Source organism: Varanus komodoensis, unplaced genomic scaffold (assembly GCF_004798865.1).
Source record: "Varanus komodoensis strain SLA01 unplaced genomic scaffold, ASM479886v1 scaffold2, whole genome shotgun sequence".
NCBI classification, from domain to species: domain Eukaryota; kingdom Metazoa; phylum Chordata; class Lepidosauria; order Squamata; family Varanidae; genus Varanus; species Varanus komodoensis.
The window spans coordinates 58,911,848-58,929,596 of NW_025335568.1; the positions used below are offsets into that span (position 1 = coordinate 58,911,848).

General features: G+C 44.2%; 1 protein-coding gene across 1 annotated transcript in view; it reads right to left on the bottom strand.

Annotated features, from left to right (window-relative positions):
- LOC123022490 (phosphofurin acidic cluster sorting protein 1-like) overlaps positions 1–14,107 on the bottom strand; it is a 155,703-nt gene extending 141,596 nt beyond the window's left edge. Inside the window, exon 1 of the mRNA XM_044428192.1 lies at positions 13,999–14,107. Coding sequence (XP_044284127.1) covers positions 13,999–14,054 — 56 coding nt within the window. The 5' untranslated portion in view covers positions 14,055–14,107. The remainder of the gene's footprint in view (positions 1–13,998) is intronic.
- Between the last annotated feature and the right edge of the window lie 3,642 nt (positions 14,108–17,749).

A 17,749-nucleotide genomic window follows, 5' to 3' on the forward strand; every position in this document is an offset into this window, starting at 1 on the left:
CTTCCTGGGAAGGGCATTCCACAGACACCCCCCCCCCTTACAGAGAAAGCTGGCTTTGTCTCATCACTGTGGACAGCACCCACAAGACTGTCTTTGCAATCAGGCAGGATCACAGGGAGAAAGCACTCTCTCCAATTAAGATACAAATGTTCTTCAAGGGTTGCATCTGAGTCCACCAGTCTAGTGCTAAAGAGGCCCAGAATTTAACCTACAATTCATGCTCAATGATTCCCATCTGATGCAACAGCCAAGGAAGGCAAGAACCTTAACTCATTACTAAGTCAAGCACCCGGCGTGCTGTACACACATTGGAGCTGAAGCTCTTCCAAGAAATAATCGTGTTAATGCTGTTTTCTCTTGCCACAGTCATTCCTCACCTCCTGGAAATCCCTAACTCCAGGAGCTTAATTTTACAGCTATTAATTAAGGCTGCCATGTACTTTTATGGGAAGTGTGATAGCAACTCTGTAATTAGAGACAAGGTTCACTTTCAAAGTTTATTATTATTATTCTCAAACAAACTTTCAGGCATTAAAAAGTTTTTTACAACCCAAGTTTATCACATGTGGCTCAAATTAGATTACCAATCAATTTTGTGAATTATGTTTATGATTTCAATTTCATTTTTGAAGTCAAAGCTTTAGAGCTGGAATTATTTCTCAGGTAGGCAAGGCAGTTAACAGGAAAATAGTAAGTCAGCAAAGAGGTTCATTGCTGAGACGGCACAGAATGGCCAGTGCAGAGGACACAGAATGGCCACAAATGCAGGGGCACGGGTGTCACTAGAACAACATACAAGGAACCACAAAAAGCCGCAGGCCATCATTTCTCGGCCTTGGTTGAGAAAGACTGTTGATGAAAGCGAATGCATCTAAGGGCACTGACCAGACAGCCACTGTGTAGTGGTTAGAGCATCATAGGGGGCTGGAGAGACACAACTTCATGTCTTCTTTTCACCCTGAAGCTCGCTGGGTAAAAACTTTGGGCCATCACTGACTTTCAGCCTAGCCTGCTTCACCAGGTGGTTGGTAAGGATAAAATCAGAGGGGAGGGGGAAATAATTATTCACAGTTTATTAATTTTTTCCAGTTAATACAAGACAAACAGTGGATCATATCCAATATTAACCCTATTCAAATAAACCCACTGTAATGAATGGGACTTTAGTTGTGACTCAAGTCCCATTCACTTCAACAGCTCTACTCTATGTAAAATAACACACAAACAGTTCCTTCGCCTTGCTCCAGTTCTCTCCCCTTTTGCAGTCCTCCCTTCACCATATCTTGTATTTAAAGAGTAAAGATTTCAAACATGTAAGTAAAATCATGGAACAAAAATTGGACAAATTGTTACATTAAAAAAGGAAAATAAAACTATTGTGTCACACATTATCTTTACTGTCGCAAATAAAACTATTGTGTCACACATTATCTTTACTGTCGCGCACTGATTTTGAAATGAGCCATACTACTCTACACATAATTCAAAAAGCTTTCTCCTCCCTCCCCACACCATGTTAATGGGAATCTATTGAGTAATTTGGTATAATATACCTTTTTGAAAGCAACTAACGTGTTCTTATCCATGCCAGGTGAAGGCCAGCTTTTCCCTGGAGTATTTACATCTTTCTTTTGTTTTAAAAATGTTACTTGATTTTAAATCTTTGTATTCCTGCTAGCTTTTTTGTTTTGTTTTATGTCATACTGTCATTTTAAGCCTTCATAATATATTTGATCATGATCTATTTTATAGTTTCAGTTGCTTTGAACTGCCCAGAAATCTATTGGACAGTATAAAAATATAATAAATTAATAAATTTTGAATGCAATTCTGTAGTATTTCTAACATCACAGAGTGCACAATCCTAAGCATGTTTAAACCAAAAGAAGGCCCACGATTCCGCTGTTGTCCTGGGTAACTGTGGGAGCTGGAGGACTTTTTTCTACCTCAACATGCACAGCACTGCACCCTTAGCCATTTTGGTGGCCTTACTAAACCATGCAGCAATCCTGTTCAGCTGAGTCCAATTTGCCTGGAATTCATCCCATTAAGGCAAAGGCATCTTTCCCATTGGCTGCGGTTTCCACGATTGGGATCCCAATTCTTTACTTTTCTGGGTGTTTCCAGATGTTGCTTTTGTTGTGCCAGTGTGCTGCCTCACTCACAAAATCTGACTGTGGGGTGGGGAGGGGGGATTTGACTGATCTTTCATTTGTCCCCCATGTTTCTCCCACTGTTTTGGGGAGGAGAGGAAAGAAGTAAACAAACAAACCAATACCAAGGCGTAAAAGACCAAAGAGTAGCATAGTGTACTTCAAATGGAAGCGTTAGAACATCTGGAACCCCCCCCCCACCAGGAAATACCTTTCTGATCCAGCTCCAGCTGCTGGATCTCAAGGTTCTAGTACAAAAACAAAGTAGCTCCCCCAAACCTGGTATCTCTCTAGGAAGACTTCCACTAATCTAACACTGGGCTACTTCCGCCCTCATGAAAGCTACGACCGAAATGCAGGTGTGCAGGGCTGGGTAACTGATTTTTTCTCCTTTTAGTGGCTGCCATTTCAAGTCAGAACAGCCAACACACAACACAATACTGTCTTTCCATGTCCCCTCCAGACAGAAGAATTCCATTTTTCATTTCATGTATTATATTTCTATACCAACCAATAGCCCAGACTGTCTGGGCACTTTACACAGATTAAAAACCTGAAAAGATGTTTGAAAATGACATTACATACAAGCATATAAACCAACAACACAGAAATGGTGCTGGCAAGCCACAGAATGTTTTCTGTGGACTGGACCTGGATGAGACCTTTCTGTTCAGTGATTCAATAATTCCTACCTACACCCCACAGGCACTTGTTCAAAAAGTGTATTTGTCTCTGCCATATGAGCCACACATGAATATCCAGTGGTCAGTTCTATATAGACTGAGTTTGAGAGACAACCTGCTGAGATGGAGCTAATATTCTTTCTTACTAGCCAGCTTTCCAGATGTATTGGACTATGGTTCCCATCATTTCTGGTATAGTCCAACCCATCTCTATTAGATACAGCTGCTAGCTTCTGTACCTCTTCTGCCTCAGATCAGCCCTGTAATCCTCCCAAAAGCCTAGAAACACTAAAGAATGCACAACCGTTTTCCACCGTTTTCTTATTTTACCTACTTCAAATTGCACCTGCCTGAACTAAGTATTTGGGGCATCTATCAGCTGAAGAGCCTCTCATTAATGCTTCCTCTCCTCTCCTACAAATTAAATCTCACAGCAAATTTTAAAAGCTGGACTTACTTGGCAGTTTTCATATTAAAGGCTGAAGTGGGAGGGTTTCTTTAGTTCAACAAGGTTCTAAGGAGAAACTCCACGTCTAGGCATGCAGTCCCTAATGCATTCATTCTCTAGGGCAGTCCTTGGAATTTAAAGGCTTCCAGAATTGTGATTGTGTTGCCCAAATACCTTATTTTGAAGAGCAAGTGCTGTTTTTTCAGCCTGCCATGCCACCAAATCAGAAAAACGGGGACACAAAAATGATCAGGACCACATGTGACCTGTAGATTTCCTACACCTGATTTAGATCAACAGTGGAGAACTCTTTTTCTGCCGAGGGTCAGAACCAACCCCAGTTTTCCACCCATCCCCATCACATCCTCCTCCTTCTTCCCTCCTTCCCTTGCAGGCAGCACCCAGAAGAACCCTGCCAGCAGTTAGCTTTGAAATCCGGCCAAGGGCTACATGCAGCACCAAGGCCAGTGGAAGTCAACCCCTGTGTTAGGCATAGGAGACACACCTGATGCCTTGCAGGAGAACAGCAGCCTGGCAGAGGAAATATGGGGTTGCCTTTCATAACCACTCCGCCCAACAAGAACTGGGTATATTTTCCCAGAGCCAGATCAGTTCATCAAGGGTGGAGACAAGCATCTGTTGCTCACTCAGTACGGCTACAAGGAGGCAAGGGCCTCTCTCCAAGTCCAGATGCAGTAGAAGTCCAACAAGTAATTCTTTTTGGCTAGAGCTGCAAGGGCTGAAATGTCACAGCCAGGATGACATGATTAATATGCAACACACGCCCTGCATGAGGCTGGCGTGGATGATCTAACCGACCTTTTCCAACTGGGTGCCTCCCAGTTCATCCAGTTCATCCAGATCTCCTGCCCCTGCCGCTGCCTTTGCCCCCCGGCTGGACCCCCCCCCCCCCCCCCGCAAAGCTTCCTGAGAGCTTCCAGAAAAAAGCAAGCTCCAAACAGCAATGTTTTCAGATGCACTAATGGGGATTTAACACGAGGATAAGCATCAACATTGGCACAGTTCCTCCTTCTTCCCTTTAAAATTTAGGATGTAGACAAAACAAAGCATTTCCAGAAGCCCCCTTACCCAGAAAAACCCAAATACACTTTTTCCTGTTTCAAGGTCAAGCTCGGAAGACGCCGGCACAACACATCTGAAGCAGAGGTTGGCTTTGCACAGTGCCCACCCGATGTCCACGCTTCCATCATTCAGAACTCCCCACCCACCCCAAAAACAGGACAGCTTTATGGAAGGGGTACTAAGATGGTGAATGAATAAAAGGACACTTCCAGCACACTGAATGGGGTCTGGGGAGGGAAGAAAGGCAGCTGTTTCAAGAATGGTTAGAGAAGCAAGACTGATGGGCCAAACCCCCTGCTGATCAAACTACAAAGCCAGAAGACATCGGCTGAGGTATCCACCAGTGAGGGGGCGAGTTGCCTGAAGTCTCCTGTTCCTTAGCCTAGAATGTTCATCAGCCACAGCCAACATAGCCAATAGGGAAGGATGATGGGTGCTGTAAGCCAAAATATATGGAGGGCCACAAGCAACCTGTTCTGGCACTAATATTTCTCGTTCTTGACTGCAACTCCCTCACCCCTAGGAGTCACCACTGCAACTCCAGATCATCACCCAACCCTGGTATCTATCTATCTATCTATCTATCTATCTATCTATCTATCTATCTATCTACCTACCTACCTACCTACCTATCTATCTATCTATCTATCTAAAACATTTTTACCCTGTCCTTCTCAACAAAACGTCTCAGGACATCTTACAATGTAATGCAGCCATTTTCTTTCCTCACAATGTGAGTGCCTTCCTGCCAAGGGATCCACCCCGCAACGAGATTACTCAGCCTTCCACAACCTTGGTGCAGTGCAAACTTGTTGATGCACTACATGCTGGAGAGGAGAGAGAACCAATGAGGCAGACACAGATGATAAACAGCTCGGAAAGCAAGGAATCCCTCCAGTGCCCTGCCCCATCAACTTATCACTTTCTTTGTAAAAATTTACAGCGCTTATAGTGTTTACTGTTTTCATAGCACCCGGAAACACTGGCACAAATAGAACCACTCCCTGCTGATTTTTAGCTACAATGAAAGACGATGAACTAGAAATGAAGGAAGCATACTTCAAAAGAACCTGTGGGAGGTCCATTTTTCTCATTCATAGTCCAGGTAGCAAAATATTCCCCAAACTGGACTGCGGTAGCACATCTTGGAATGCAGCTGCTGGCATTACCCAATCATCATGGTAGGCTGGAAGTAGTAGCCCAAGACACCTGGAAGGCACCAGGTTGGAAAGCAAAAGAGTTTAACAGTACCCGTTTTTGTGTTTACTCAAAGCAAGTCCACTGACGTCAGTAAAGCAAGAGTGCCAAGGGCTGCAGCAGACTCAACCCAAGTCTCTTTAATCTCTGCCTATGAGCTGAGAGCAGGCAGAAGCTTTCTGTACATATACAACTTGAACAGCATGAGTGTGTGCCCTGGAAACAATCACACACTGCTAAGGAACTTGCCACTGTGTGGAATGAATCGCATCATACAACCACGTGTGAACACTGCGACCAGTTGCATTATTTCTCACCCACCTGGGAGGGCTGCTTGCCATCCAACCAGGGTGCATTTTGGTAGGAAACAGCCACAAGGATTAAATTCCTTGTGAGTGTTCACACTCCTTTGAAGTGAGAAGCAAGAGGGAGCCAGAACTAAGCCAAATAAGAAATGCTATTCCACCCGTACTATTTCCACCCTCAGGATAGACTAGGGAGGAGTGCAGTTTTGCAATCAAAACTATATTATTGCTATGATTCCTCTTCAGATCTTTGGTTCCATCAGATTCTTTTCCACTCCTACCTGCCACTCCATGTTAATTCCCCATCTATTTTCTGCAACAAACCTGTATGCTGCTCAAAACACATCACCACATTCTAGACTGCACAGGTTAATCAGTGGAGGTTGGAATTGGAAAGATTAATTGGAGGGGTCCCTGTGCCTGTGGGAATGTGGGGGAAGCGAGGGAGGGAGGTTAAGGAAGAGAAAGGGGGCAAGACTGAAAGGCCAACTACCCTAGGAATTCACAGGAAGAGTTTGATTTATTTGGTAGAAGAAAAATTTGCCCAGGTTCAGACCTTGCAGACTTTCACTACCTATTTCCCTTTCTGCTATTTCTGTATAAATTGTTCTTAATGTCTTTAACAACAAGAATAAAAAGCTGAATGATACAACAGAGTACAGTTAATGTAATCCCCTTCATATCTTAAATGGGCTAGCTTTGCTCTCAACAATCCCTCCCATCCAGTAACATTGTTAAAAGGACCTACGGGCTTAACTTCTGCCTTTCAACATGCTCCTTGCCAAGCTTTTTGGCTTATGGACATGCTTTAATTCCCTTTTTCTCCCTCACCTCTCAATTTTTCAGGAATGTATTGCTTGCAAAAGAACTTCCTAAAGCAGTATGGCAAATGTAAGAAGTATGGTGCCCTTCAGATATTTTGGACTACAGCTCCCATATGCTCTGGTCATGCTGGCTGGGGTTGATGGGAGTTGTATTTCAAAACATCTGCAGAGCAGCAGACTGTCAAACCCTACAGTATGTTGATGGAGACGTCAGCCCAGGAGAGCCAGGTTCAAATCTCTACTCAGCTACACTCCATTTTTGGCCTAGTCCTCCTTGGAAGACTGTTGTGAGAATGAAGTGTAGTAACTTTGCTAAATCCTACCATGAGCTCTTTTGGATTCAAGCATGATTAATAGGCCTCTGTGAAAGCCTCATCATTCGCCCAGCTGCTTCTGCCCTGCATTCTTACCCAGTGGATCCACTATTTATTTTTAACTACCCGCCTTCTAAACAGCACTGGATGGAATCCCTCGCATTTAATTTCACAACAATCCCATAAAGTAGGCTAGATTCAGAAACAATGGCAGGTTCAAAGTTATCCAGTGAAATTGGGCCAAACAGGGATTTAAACCTGCATCTCACTGGTTTAAATCCAGCACTGGATCACTTGTTCTCTTGGAGATTTATTGAAAATTAACTACATATAACACAATACTGTTTCCTTTATGAAGTGCTCATCAGACTGAATTAGAGCCAAGATGGCCATGCTAAATATGAGAATCATGCGTTTATAAAAGTGTTCTCCATTCTTCTGCTCTTCCTCTAACACTGGAAGTGCCAGCTTATGAAGTCTGACAATCTGCAATAATTAAGCAGATTACAATAGATTTGGAAAGATTCCCCCTCCACCACCCTCTCATTATGCTCCAAGCACCTTTAATCCGGATTGGACCCACTACCTAAATCAGGTGTAGAACCTCTTTCGGCCTCAAGGCCAAATTCCATTGCCAAAAGCATCTTGGATACAACATTCCAGTGGTGGACAGAACATATTTTAGTTAAAATTCCTGCTGCCAGCAACTATACCAAAGGAGAGGCATTTCCACCTTTTTATTTTATTCGAACTTTTAACAACAAACCCAAACAAAAAAATGGGGACAACAAACAACAACACCAATTGAAAAACTTTATTCACAATACCACTCCTTGAGGAGAAAAACGATCCAACATTTCAGTTTCAAGCATATATGTTAGAATAAGTAGACTATACATCTAAAGAATCAGCCAAACAAAATTAACTGCCATAGGATACATGTTCCAAGGCAGCAGGCGCAGTAAGATCTTCAGACCATCAAACAACAGGCCTGAAAGTATTCATTTATTTAGAACATTTCTATGCCGCCCCATTCGCAAAAAGCGTCGGGGTGGCTTACATTTATCCTTCCTAACTTGCAGTATGAGTCTCTGCATCTCTTAGGCCGGTCAAAGTCTGCTTTGGCTGCCCACGTGTTAATACCCATATCTCACAAGCATAATTCAAAAGAGCATGAGCACCTGCAATTATAGCAGATTTTTCAAGAACAACATTTCTGCAGGCAGTAACTTCCAACCAGTTGGACATCACCATCTTTTAGAAAGCTGGGTGTAACTGCACAAAAGCTGGGACACTAACAAATGATCAACAAATTATTTGGGGGAACAGGTTGTGGTTTCCTGGGAACTTCAAGATTTCACCCCTGAACTTGAAATTCTATGCCCCTAACCTAGTTAGTATGTGGCTAATTTTTAAAAAAATCTGGTGTTAGTACTGAATAAAAATTACTATGAGTTTTTCACCAGATACAGTGTTCATATACCGTTGACCAGATGGGGCAACATATCAGACGGGGGAGCAGATGGAGGACCAAAAGCAACATCAGAAATAGGAACCAGAGAGGAGACAACATCAGGACAACCAGAAAGCTAGACTGCTCTTGAGCAGGTCTGCAACTGGAAATCAGAGGGCCAGTAAGCATCCCAAAAGCCATGTTCTGTTAATGTATATTCATAGTTTGAGATCCATAAAGGTGCAAGCTCCCAGTTTTGCAGCTAGGCTGAAGAAGGTCCATCTAATCACCTGATGGCAGCCTGCAGAAGACAGAAGTCTGCTTCTGAGGGTTCAAGATGGAGCAACTCACAGCAACATAGGAAGTAATATGGGAAGCTCCCTTATGCCTCGTAAAATCATTGGCCCACCAAGTTCAATATTGACTACACTATGGAGAGGCAACTTATGCACTATCACGGACTAATTGTCCTTCCCCAGTTCCCTGTGACTCTACATGGAGTGTGGAGCATTCAAGGAATGTCCCAAAAAGCATCCCCCTGATACACACACAATCTCTCTCACACACACACCAAGGAACTCCAACAAGACTCCATTTGGATCAAAATGAGAAACGCTCTCTTGGCAGTAAAGCACTTTCCTTCACAAAATGGCAGGAACCTCAACAAGGGGGAAAAGACAACAACTTCACAACCTGCCCCTGTTCTGTCTTGTGCCTGAAGAATATACTGAGCAAAAGAAATAGAAGATTTTTCTTCTTCAAGTGTGGCTGTTATTGGGGATCAGAGCAACACAGACAGCTCCCTTTCCTGTTGCTAAGAGAGAGAGGTGTTCAGGTACTGTGGCAACGCTCACCGTCTGAGGATGCTACTGACACTGATGAGATCTGCAGTCTCAAATGGAATGGACCAAGAAGGTAGTTAGTTAAATTTTCTTCCAAAAAGGCAGGCTTTCAACACCGTTTGCCCTTCCATAGCAAGACACAACAGTAGCAAGAGGTCCTAATTTGGAATTCCCAATATTTGCACAACTATTACTGTACAAGAAAATGCCAGTTATATCGACCCTGGAATTTGGCCTAATACAACCCACTAAATATAGTCTTTACTTTATGGTCTATTTGCCCATCTCTGTAATAGATAAGCTATACACAGAGATACTCTAAGATTGTGTTGACTGTGCATTTGTAAACAAACCAACCTGATTTGCACAACTCAGAGTAATATGTGGATTGGAACAAAGTTATCTTTCTGAATCCACACTGTTCCAATTTGTGCAATGCCTCTTCCGCTTTAAAAAAGATACAACTATGCCTTAAAATGTGTACAAATAGTTGTGTGCCTTTTAACAAACCAAAACAATGCAGACTAATACAGAAATGGGATGGAACAAATTCATCAATAAATACATGAAAAACTGTCTGGACCAAAAAAAAAGTCCAATTTGCCCATTGCCTAATCTGTCTATCCCTCGGGATGAGATGCAAGCATTATCTAGATCAGCAACTGAGTGCATGCATAAGGAACACAGCTGCTCCAGCTGAAGGGTCCCATGGAGGCCACACACTGCATGAGGCTCTGGGAAGCCACTACCAGTCTGAGCAGGACTCAGCCCTGGGCTAGAATGCATGAATCAATGCTGTGGCTGTTTGAGGCAGCTTCATGCAATCCTACCCTAAACTTCAAAACAGCAGGTCTCAGCAGGCCCTATCTTAACCCCAACAAGTCCCGTTCATTAATGCCCCCTTCCCCAGATTCCTGTGAAGCTCTCAAACTTGCTTGCTGCCCCAGTTCTCTTCAAGGGGATTTCTGGACAGAATCGAGAAGCACACGGGACTTTCCACCCTCCCTTTTATTCCTGGCATAGATGCTTCCTATTTTGAGTTCCTTCTATACAAATGTCAAACAAGGAAGGATCTAAACAACAGACTTTTAGAAAAGGAAGAGATGAGAGTTTAGGAAGGTGGGAGAAGTATGTGCTGCACTTGGGTAAGAGTGCGCAAACACATCTGCCACCATGACACATGGGTAATTGGGTGCCACTCACCAGGATACATAACTCCACTATGCCTAAGAGACATTTTTTGTCTCCATTTTTGGTCTATACAGAAAGGCTGGGTTCAGACAACACAATAACTTATATTCAAGGGTTGAGTATCACTTGTGTGAGCGCTGTGTGTGCTTGTTTGAACTCAATTGCATTAACCAGTCATGACTTCAACATAAACAACCAATGAAGAGAACCCATGGATTGTTGCCGAATTGTGAATTGTTCAGTCTGGTTTGTTATTTCAGCAGGGTTCAGACAACACAATAACCCATGTTTCAACAACCTACCATAGTTCAATGACAACCCACACTCAGCTGACATTCAACCCTTGTGTGAGTTATTGTGTTGTTAACCAGTCAGTGCCTTCTGTAAAAAGTGACATTCCCTATGCTTCCTTGGTCTTCTTTCTCTCCTGTTCCTAAGCAACCTTAAGTGTTCCAGTATCTCAAACATCACAGCTTGTACTAATCCCAAGCCCTGGAATGGACACCTGCTAAAAACAAAATTAAACAGAAAGAGAGGAGGGAGAGGGAGGGAGAGAGAGAGAGATTGGGGGGGGGGACCTCAAACAATTGGCCAGAAATACTCAAAAATGTAAGTGCCAAAATTATTCTCCCAACCAACATAAAAGGAAGCTGTTCCCACATATAATTCAGAGATTTGTTTTAATTTTGTCAGTCAACAACCTCCACCACCACCAAAACACATTAGAAGAGATCAGCTACTTGAACACCAATTAACTCCCTGAATCTTCTACAGACACCACCAGTTCCTAGATCACCACAACTAGCCAAAGCAAAACAGTAGACACAAAGGCTAGCTCCCCCATCAAAGCTGCCAGGAGAACTTTTGAATCTGTAGGGTAAAAAACTACTGTATGAGAATGAATATGAATAGTTGTCTCCACACATTTTAAGTGTTCCATTTTTCTCTCCAGCCTAAAGACAAAGGGCAGCTATATTCTAAGGGTCACCTTTCTGATCTGTTAATACAAGTGTAAGAAGTACAAAGAACAAACTTCAAGGCTGGGCAATAATACATGAATTCAAGTATTCCTCAAGCATTGCAACCATGCAAGACAACCACGTCTCATAAATCTCCCAAAGGGTCAACACTTGAGCCAAGCTTGTTTACATGAAGTACCTCACATCTTTCCCAGAAGCTTAAGAAGTTTTAAGAAGCAGCAGCAATATGAGCTGGGTAGTTAAGCTCTGGGCCTACCCAAGCTTGAGTTTTACTACTCCTTATTGCCCTAAGTCTCCCTGCAATAATAAAAGACATAACAGGACACACAGACTGAAAAGCAAACACAGCGAGGTGGCATAAACAATGAAAATTGCTAATGGAAGCAAGATTCCAACTCATGGTTTTTCTGCTTGGAAACAGTCGCCATCAGTTGCCATGGAATGTGACAAAGCCCAGAGACACACAAACCTTTTCAGAAGTGGCTTGTCTGGTAATGTACCCCTTTGTGCATTCCCACGAAGACTTTTTTACCAGTCTGAGAGGGCTGATCTGCCTCCCCTCCTCTGCCCCAAACATGCTCACACCATCTGCTATTCTGCCCAACACCCTTTTGATCAGCCTACCCCAACCTGCTGCCCACCTGTGTCGCCCTGCAACTCCCATCATTTCCAATTCTGCCATCTGCAACCTCCAAAGGTATTTCCAGCAAATGCCAGGTCATCTGAAGGTGGGGAGAATCTCTCCATCATATCACTAAAGGTGGCGTATTGAAATGTGCATGCAGGATAAAAGTACTAGACACTTCTGTTCTGAGAGCAGCAGTGTTTTTGTCAATCTGGCCTTGTGAACCTCTTACAGCACACAGGTAGCTTAGCCAAGGAATGTGACTCTTCACGATGCTCATGCACCTGTGGATGCCAGCACAAAGGAACAATTTTAATAGGCCAGGAGGGATCCATACATGCACACAGGGGCCCTGGAGAAGTCACAACAGTTGCTCTTTCTTGAGCACGTGGCCCGTTTGCTCCTGGCTACAAGCAAACCAACAGATGCTCTGAACAGTCTGACTCCCCTTAGCAGGGTTAGGTGGACCTAAACCCATCCATTTCAATATGAGTACATGCACCTAATTCTGCCAAAAATTGTCTGCTCAAGCAAACCCAAATGGACCAGACACACAAACATCACATTATCCTTCCTATCGACCAAGCAGCATTACTAACATCTCTTTCCCATGCTTGCCTTGAAAGAGCCAGCTGCATCGGCATCATCAGGGCCTTGTTCAAGCCAATAAGCCACAAAGACATGAAAACTAGTACTGAAGAGCACTAGAAAAAACCAGTAAGTAATTGTGCGAACAGGTCTAACACACACAGCCCATAAAAAACACAGATGTTGCTGGGAATGTGCACTGCCAATGAACAGAAGTAACCAATAATGTCCTGTCTAAAAGTTAAGCAGGAAAAGCCAGCTTGAAGTGCAAGGCTGAGAGACAAGTGGTGGAATAACTAACATGAATTAGGCACCCTAATTTAAAGTCCCACATGCAACTCTCCTAGCCAAGCCATCCATTCTTCAAACCCTTGGATGACTACCAACTTTCCTGAACAGCAACTCTGACAGAGAGTGAGGAGTTACAGGCCAATATCTGATACATCCCAAAACTCATCTGCCACAAGTCCAATTGTGTATCCACCTCCACTGAGCACTTTTAAAATTGACAGCTACAGGCCAGATATCACACTCAGGGTTGCCGACCCTATTAATAGCAAGATTTTTATCATGATCACAGAAACAGGAGGCAACAAATCCTGAACTGTCTGGGAATTCAAACTGTGGGCTGAAAACGGATTTTTTTTTTTAATACTCATGCCCCACTTACAGTAACTTAGCTAAATCAGTCCTTCTCAATTTGATGGTGGAAATCATAGCCCAACACATCTGGAAGGACACTAGGTTGGATCAGGCCGTGCTTCCCTTTTCCAAAGCACTGTTCTCTTAATACAGGAATACTCCACCCTTCCTTGCCCAAACTTTCTAAAAAACCTCACAAGATCAAAATGTAACCTCAGCTACCCTGCTGCAGGCTGATTATTGTGCGTGCGCGCAAATGCATGTGTGGACAATGCACACCTCCGTGTTTACCCTCCAACACACAACAAACCCCCCTCCCACTAATGCGCACGCTTTCAAGGAGAGGATGGGGAGACCCCCAGCACCCCCATACCATCCCCAGAGAGTACCCAGCTCTTGAACACCGCAAGCACACTCACTCTACCACTCCAGCCTGCCCAGATCCACCCCGCCCACGCCCCTAGACCCAGGCGACCCTTACCAAGCACCTCCCGGGAAACCCCAAAGCGCCCCCTGCCCAAACCCCTCCCGCTTCTCGCCAGACGCTCCGTTATCCCCCGCCGCGCCTCCACACCCACATCCTTCCCCGCGGCGAGGCCCCCACGAAAGGTCGCGTTGCTGCTGCCCGACCCCGAGGCAGCCAGCTCTCACCGGCCCCCGCCCACCTCACCTGGGCACGCAGCTGGGCGCCGAGCGGTCGATCTCCCAGGTGGCGAAGAGGTTCATGGGCACCGGGACCGGCCCGAGCCCTCCGGACACCCCCGACGCCACCCCGCACGGACCCGCCGGGGGCACGGCCATGCCGGACGCCCCCCCAGGCCCGGACCCCAACGAGCCCCCCGCCGCCGTTGCTGCTGCCGCCGCCGCCATCGCGCCGCTACCCGGGAGCCTAAGCTGGGTGCGGTGGGAGGGGAGGTGGGGGTCGGCCGGGACCCTCGGCCCAGCCCCGACCTCCGCCTCAGAGCGCGGGCGGAGCCGCCGCACCCCAGCCAATCGGTTGCGAGGGGGCGGGGCTTACGGCGCCCACACGCCAACCCGCGCGGGAGGGTAGGACTGGCCCTACAGCTCCAGCCAATTAGCATGCGATGGGATAGTCTTTGAAAGAAGGAAGGTTCGACTGGGTGTGGGCTTAGGAAAGGAGAATTAAAACGGGGCGGGGAGACAGAATATTAAGTACCAGAAAGAAGCTGAGTGGCACGAGTTTCGTCCAATTAAGAAAGGAATCATTATCATCATCAAATGTTTTATTAGTATCACGTTGATAATACACCAATACACTTGGTATGTTGCAAGATATGAATATGCAATTTAAAATATTATTTTATTAATAGCATTATTAGTATTATATTAATAATGTCTGTCTCACTTGGGGCATTGTAATAAATAAGCTTAATAATCTACAATGTACAATAATGTTTTATTTGTAGTATAAGAAATAAACATAATCCAAAATGTAAACTCAGGTTTTAGTAGTATTACTATTACATTGATATCTTTCACCTGGGGCACTGTAATGCATTCGCAAATATCTGTTGTAGTGGATTTGTGGCTAAGCTTACACTGGAAGTGGTGAGGAAATCATTGCTCCTACACGGGTGGAATGGCTGCTGCATCCATTACGGATTGAAGGAAAGGGGAAAGCACACCACTCAGATATTCCTAAATGAAGGGGAAATGGAAAGCACACTTCCAGTAGCCATAGAAACACATTGGCCAATCAGTGGCTTATTGAGCAAAAGTGATGTTCTGTGTATATTGAAGGCTGTGATAATAGGGGCTTGTCCAAACCAGCTAACTATTGGAGAAGTAACACAGCTAATGCTTAGCTTATTCATATGATTTGGCAATGCCCAATGGCTGCCACTTTTGGGGAGGAGGTAATAATATGGATAAACTTTGTGTTGGAGAACTTGTTAACATTTACTGATGTACATATTCCTCTCAATTATTTACCTGCTGTTTGAAACTGAATGCAAGATCAATGTACATGGATTCTGCAGGGTCTTCTCACCGCTAAAAGACTATTACAGTCCTGGAAGCATGAACACCTTCCTCCAGAAATACAATGGACTGAAAACTTTTCAGCTTTCAGATGGGTGATCTTGAAGCATAACCTATGAATGGATAAATATATGAATATATATCCTGCCTTTGTTGAAGTCTTTGCATAAGTAGACTAATGCTAGTAGTATATCTTGCCTTACATAAAATTTATAGAGTATAAATTCCATATGCATCTACTGTAATTGATTCATTCAAATGTTATGTAATTTATTTATTTTAAAGAAGGCTGTTTTTAATCTTCATTTAATGAAATTCACAGTAAAAAAAGTTAATGGGGGGAAAATCAGAGGCTGAGCTGGCAATGACACCCACATGCAGCCCACATAGGGATGATGTGTGTTCATTTAAGAGCTCGATACAATTGATAGTTGTATTTTTACATTCCTGTCATTCCAGCTTCGCACAAATTCTTATGCCAGGAAAGAGGGCTTGATTTTTTTTGGTATTCGGAGGAAGCAGTGGTGAGAAGAGCCAGTGTTCTCACAATAGCACACATGGAAATTTTCAAAGAAATGACACCATCTGATTCAGTTCCCATTTGCTTATGGTTGCAAAGCAAGGTACCTCCTTATAGAATAAAGTGAACCCAACTACAAATGTGCACTTAGGATATGAATTGCAAGTTCCCTTTTCACACTTTTGTTTTATACTACTTCACGTTCACCCAGTTTCTAGTTTGGGGAATGTCCATAATGTGCCCTTTCCCTCTGGTCTCTTTGTCCGCAGCATGACTCACCAGGTGCGCCACCTGCTTCAAGGCCCCTGCCACACTCCCCTCATCAGGCTGCTTTGGCCGTAAACAGGACTGGAACTGGAAGCCTCACCAAAACTAGGATGCCATCAAACCGAAGTCTGTCCTCTGGCAGCTCTCCAAATTAGAGCACTGCCTTCTGTGAAGCACAGGGTGTGGAGCACAAGCTATACAAGCCGTGGGCATTGCACACAGCGGCACCATGCTTTTGTTGGGGAGCTGTGGATGTGTGAGACATGGCCATTCAGTCTGCCCAAACTCAAGCCACCTTCCCGTTTCTGTTAGCAACCAGGTGTGTATAGAACCGATACAGATGCACTTGTGTGCGTAACCCCAATATCTTGACGTTTCACCCTTTGCCAGCGAGTGAGCTCTGCCAGGCGGCCCTCTCCCCGCACTGACTTCTTGCCTTGGCAAGCCGCCTCCATACTGGGCAGCCACCGTATCTCTTCAAGGTTGGCTGTTTGCTGGAGTGGATCCCTCCAGGGGAGCATCACGCATTAGCAGCACTATCCTGTGCGTGCCTCGTCAGAGGGAAAGTCCGCTGCATTCAGTGAGACTCCCTCATTGTGCTTGCAGAATTGCTTACGCAACTTGCCCTGCAATGCAGCCTCGGAGGTGATGTTTTAGTGAATACATAGCTCTTCTATTTACTTTACAAATAGTATGCTTATTTTAGTAAACTCTTTCCTAACCAAATATTTTGACACAATATTTGTACTTTTCCTGGGAACTCTAGAATGTTGCCTCATTCTTTAGGGTCTTGTGTAACTGCTTGTTTACTATGTTGCTGCCTTCTGGAGGAATAAAGGCAGACAGAAGACAGCTCCCCACTCTAGCCTTGAGATGAAGGCCACCATCTCACATCCTAAACTTATAATCCAGTTTCTTGTTCACTCTTGCATACAAAAAATTGACCGGGCTGCAGGTGTAATTAAGTTCCGATCTGGACCTGGACTACTTTCTCCACTCTCTTGTGTTCACCCTTTCATAAGTCTGGGAGGAAGGGAAGTGTGTGCTGTTGTATGTTTTAGCAAGGGTTTGGTCCTAGGCAAATTTATTGTATAAAAAAGACCTGCAACTATTATAATTTTTTTTTATTTTTTCCCCTGAATTATAGGCCTTTTCCCATCTTAATTTTCATAGGAGTGCTCCTTAAGTAACATACATCCATCAAATGCTGTTTACTGATGGTTCTAAATAGCTGAAGAGATCCAGAGAAAAATGTCCAAAACTTCTGATCAGTAAAACTCAAAGTCATCCTTCAGTGAAAGTCCAGCAAGTTGTCCACTGGTCACTTACTGGTAAAGGACATTTCCTAGTAAAGATAAAGCTATACCAGTTCTGTAAATTTCCAACCCCAGTGACATCAACACTTCTAACATCTCCCACTGTCCGCCAGCTGTGAGGTATTGCTAGCGAATGGCACCACTAACCATTTCCAACGTGAACTTCAACATTGTTCAGCTCTGATCTGAAGGCATGTGTGCAAATCATCAAGACTAGGCTGCTAACACATTTTTGGGAGTGCTTCGTTTTGTGATCAATTGATACGGAGTGGGTTATATTTTTTTTACTGAGTTTACAACAGGTCTGTAAGATACAT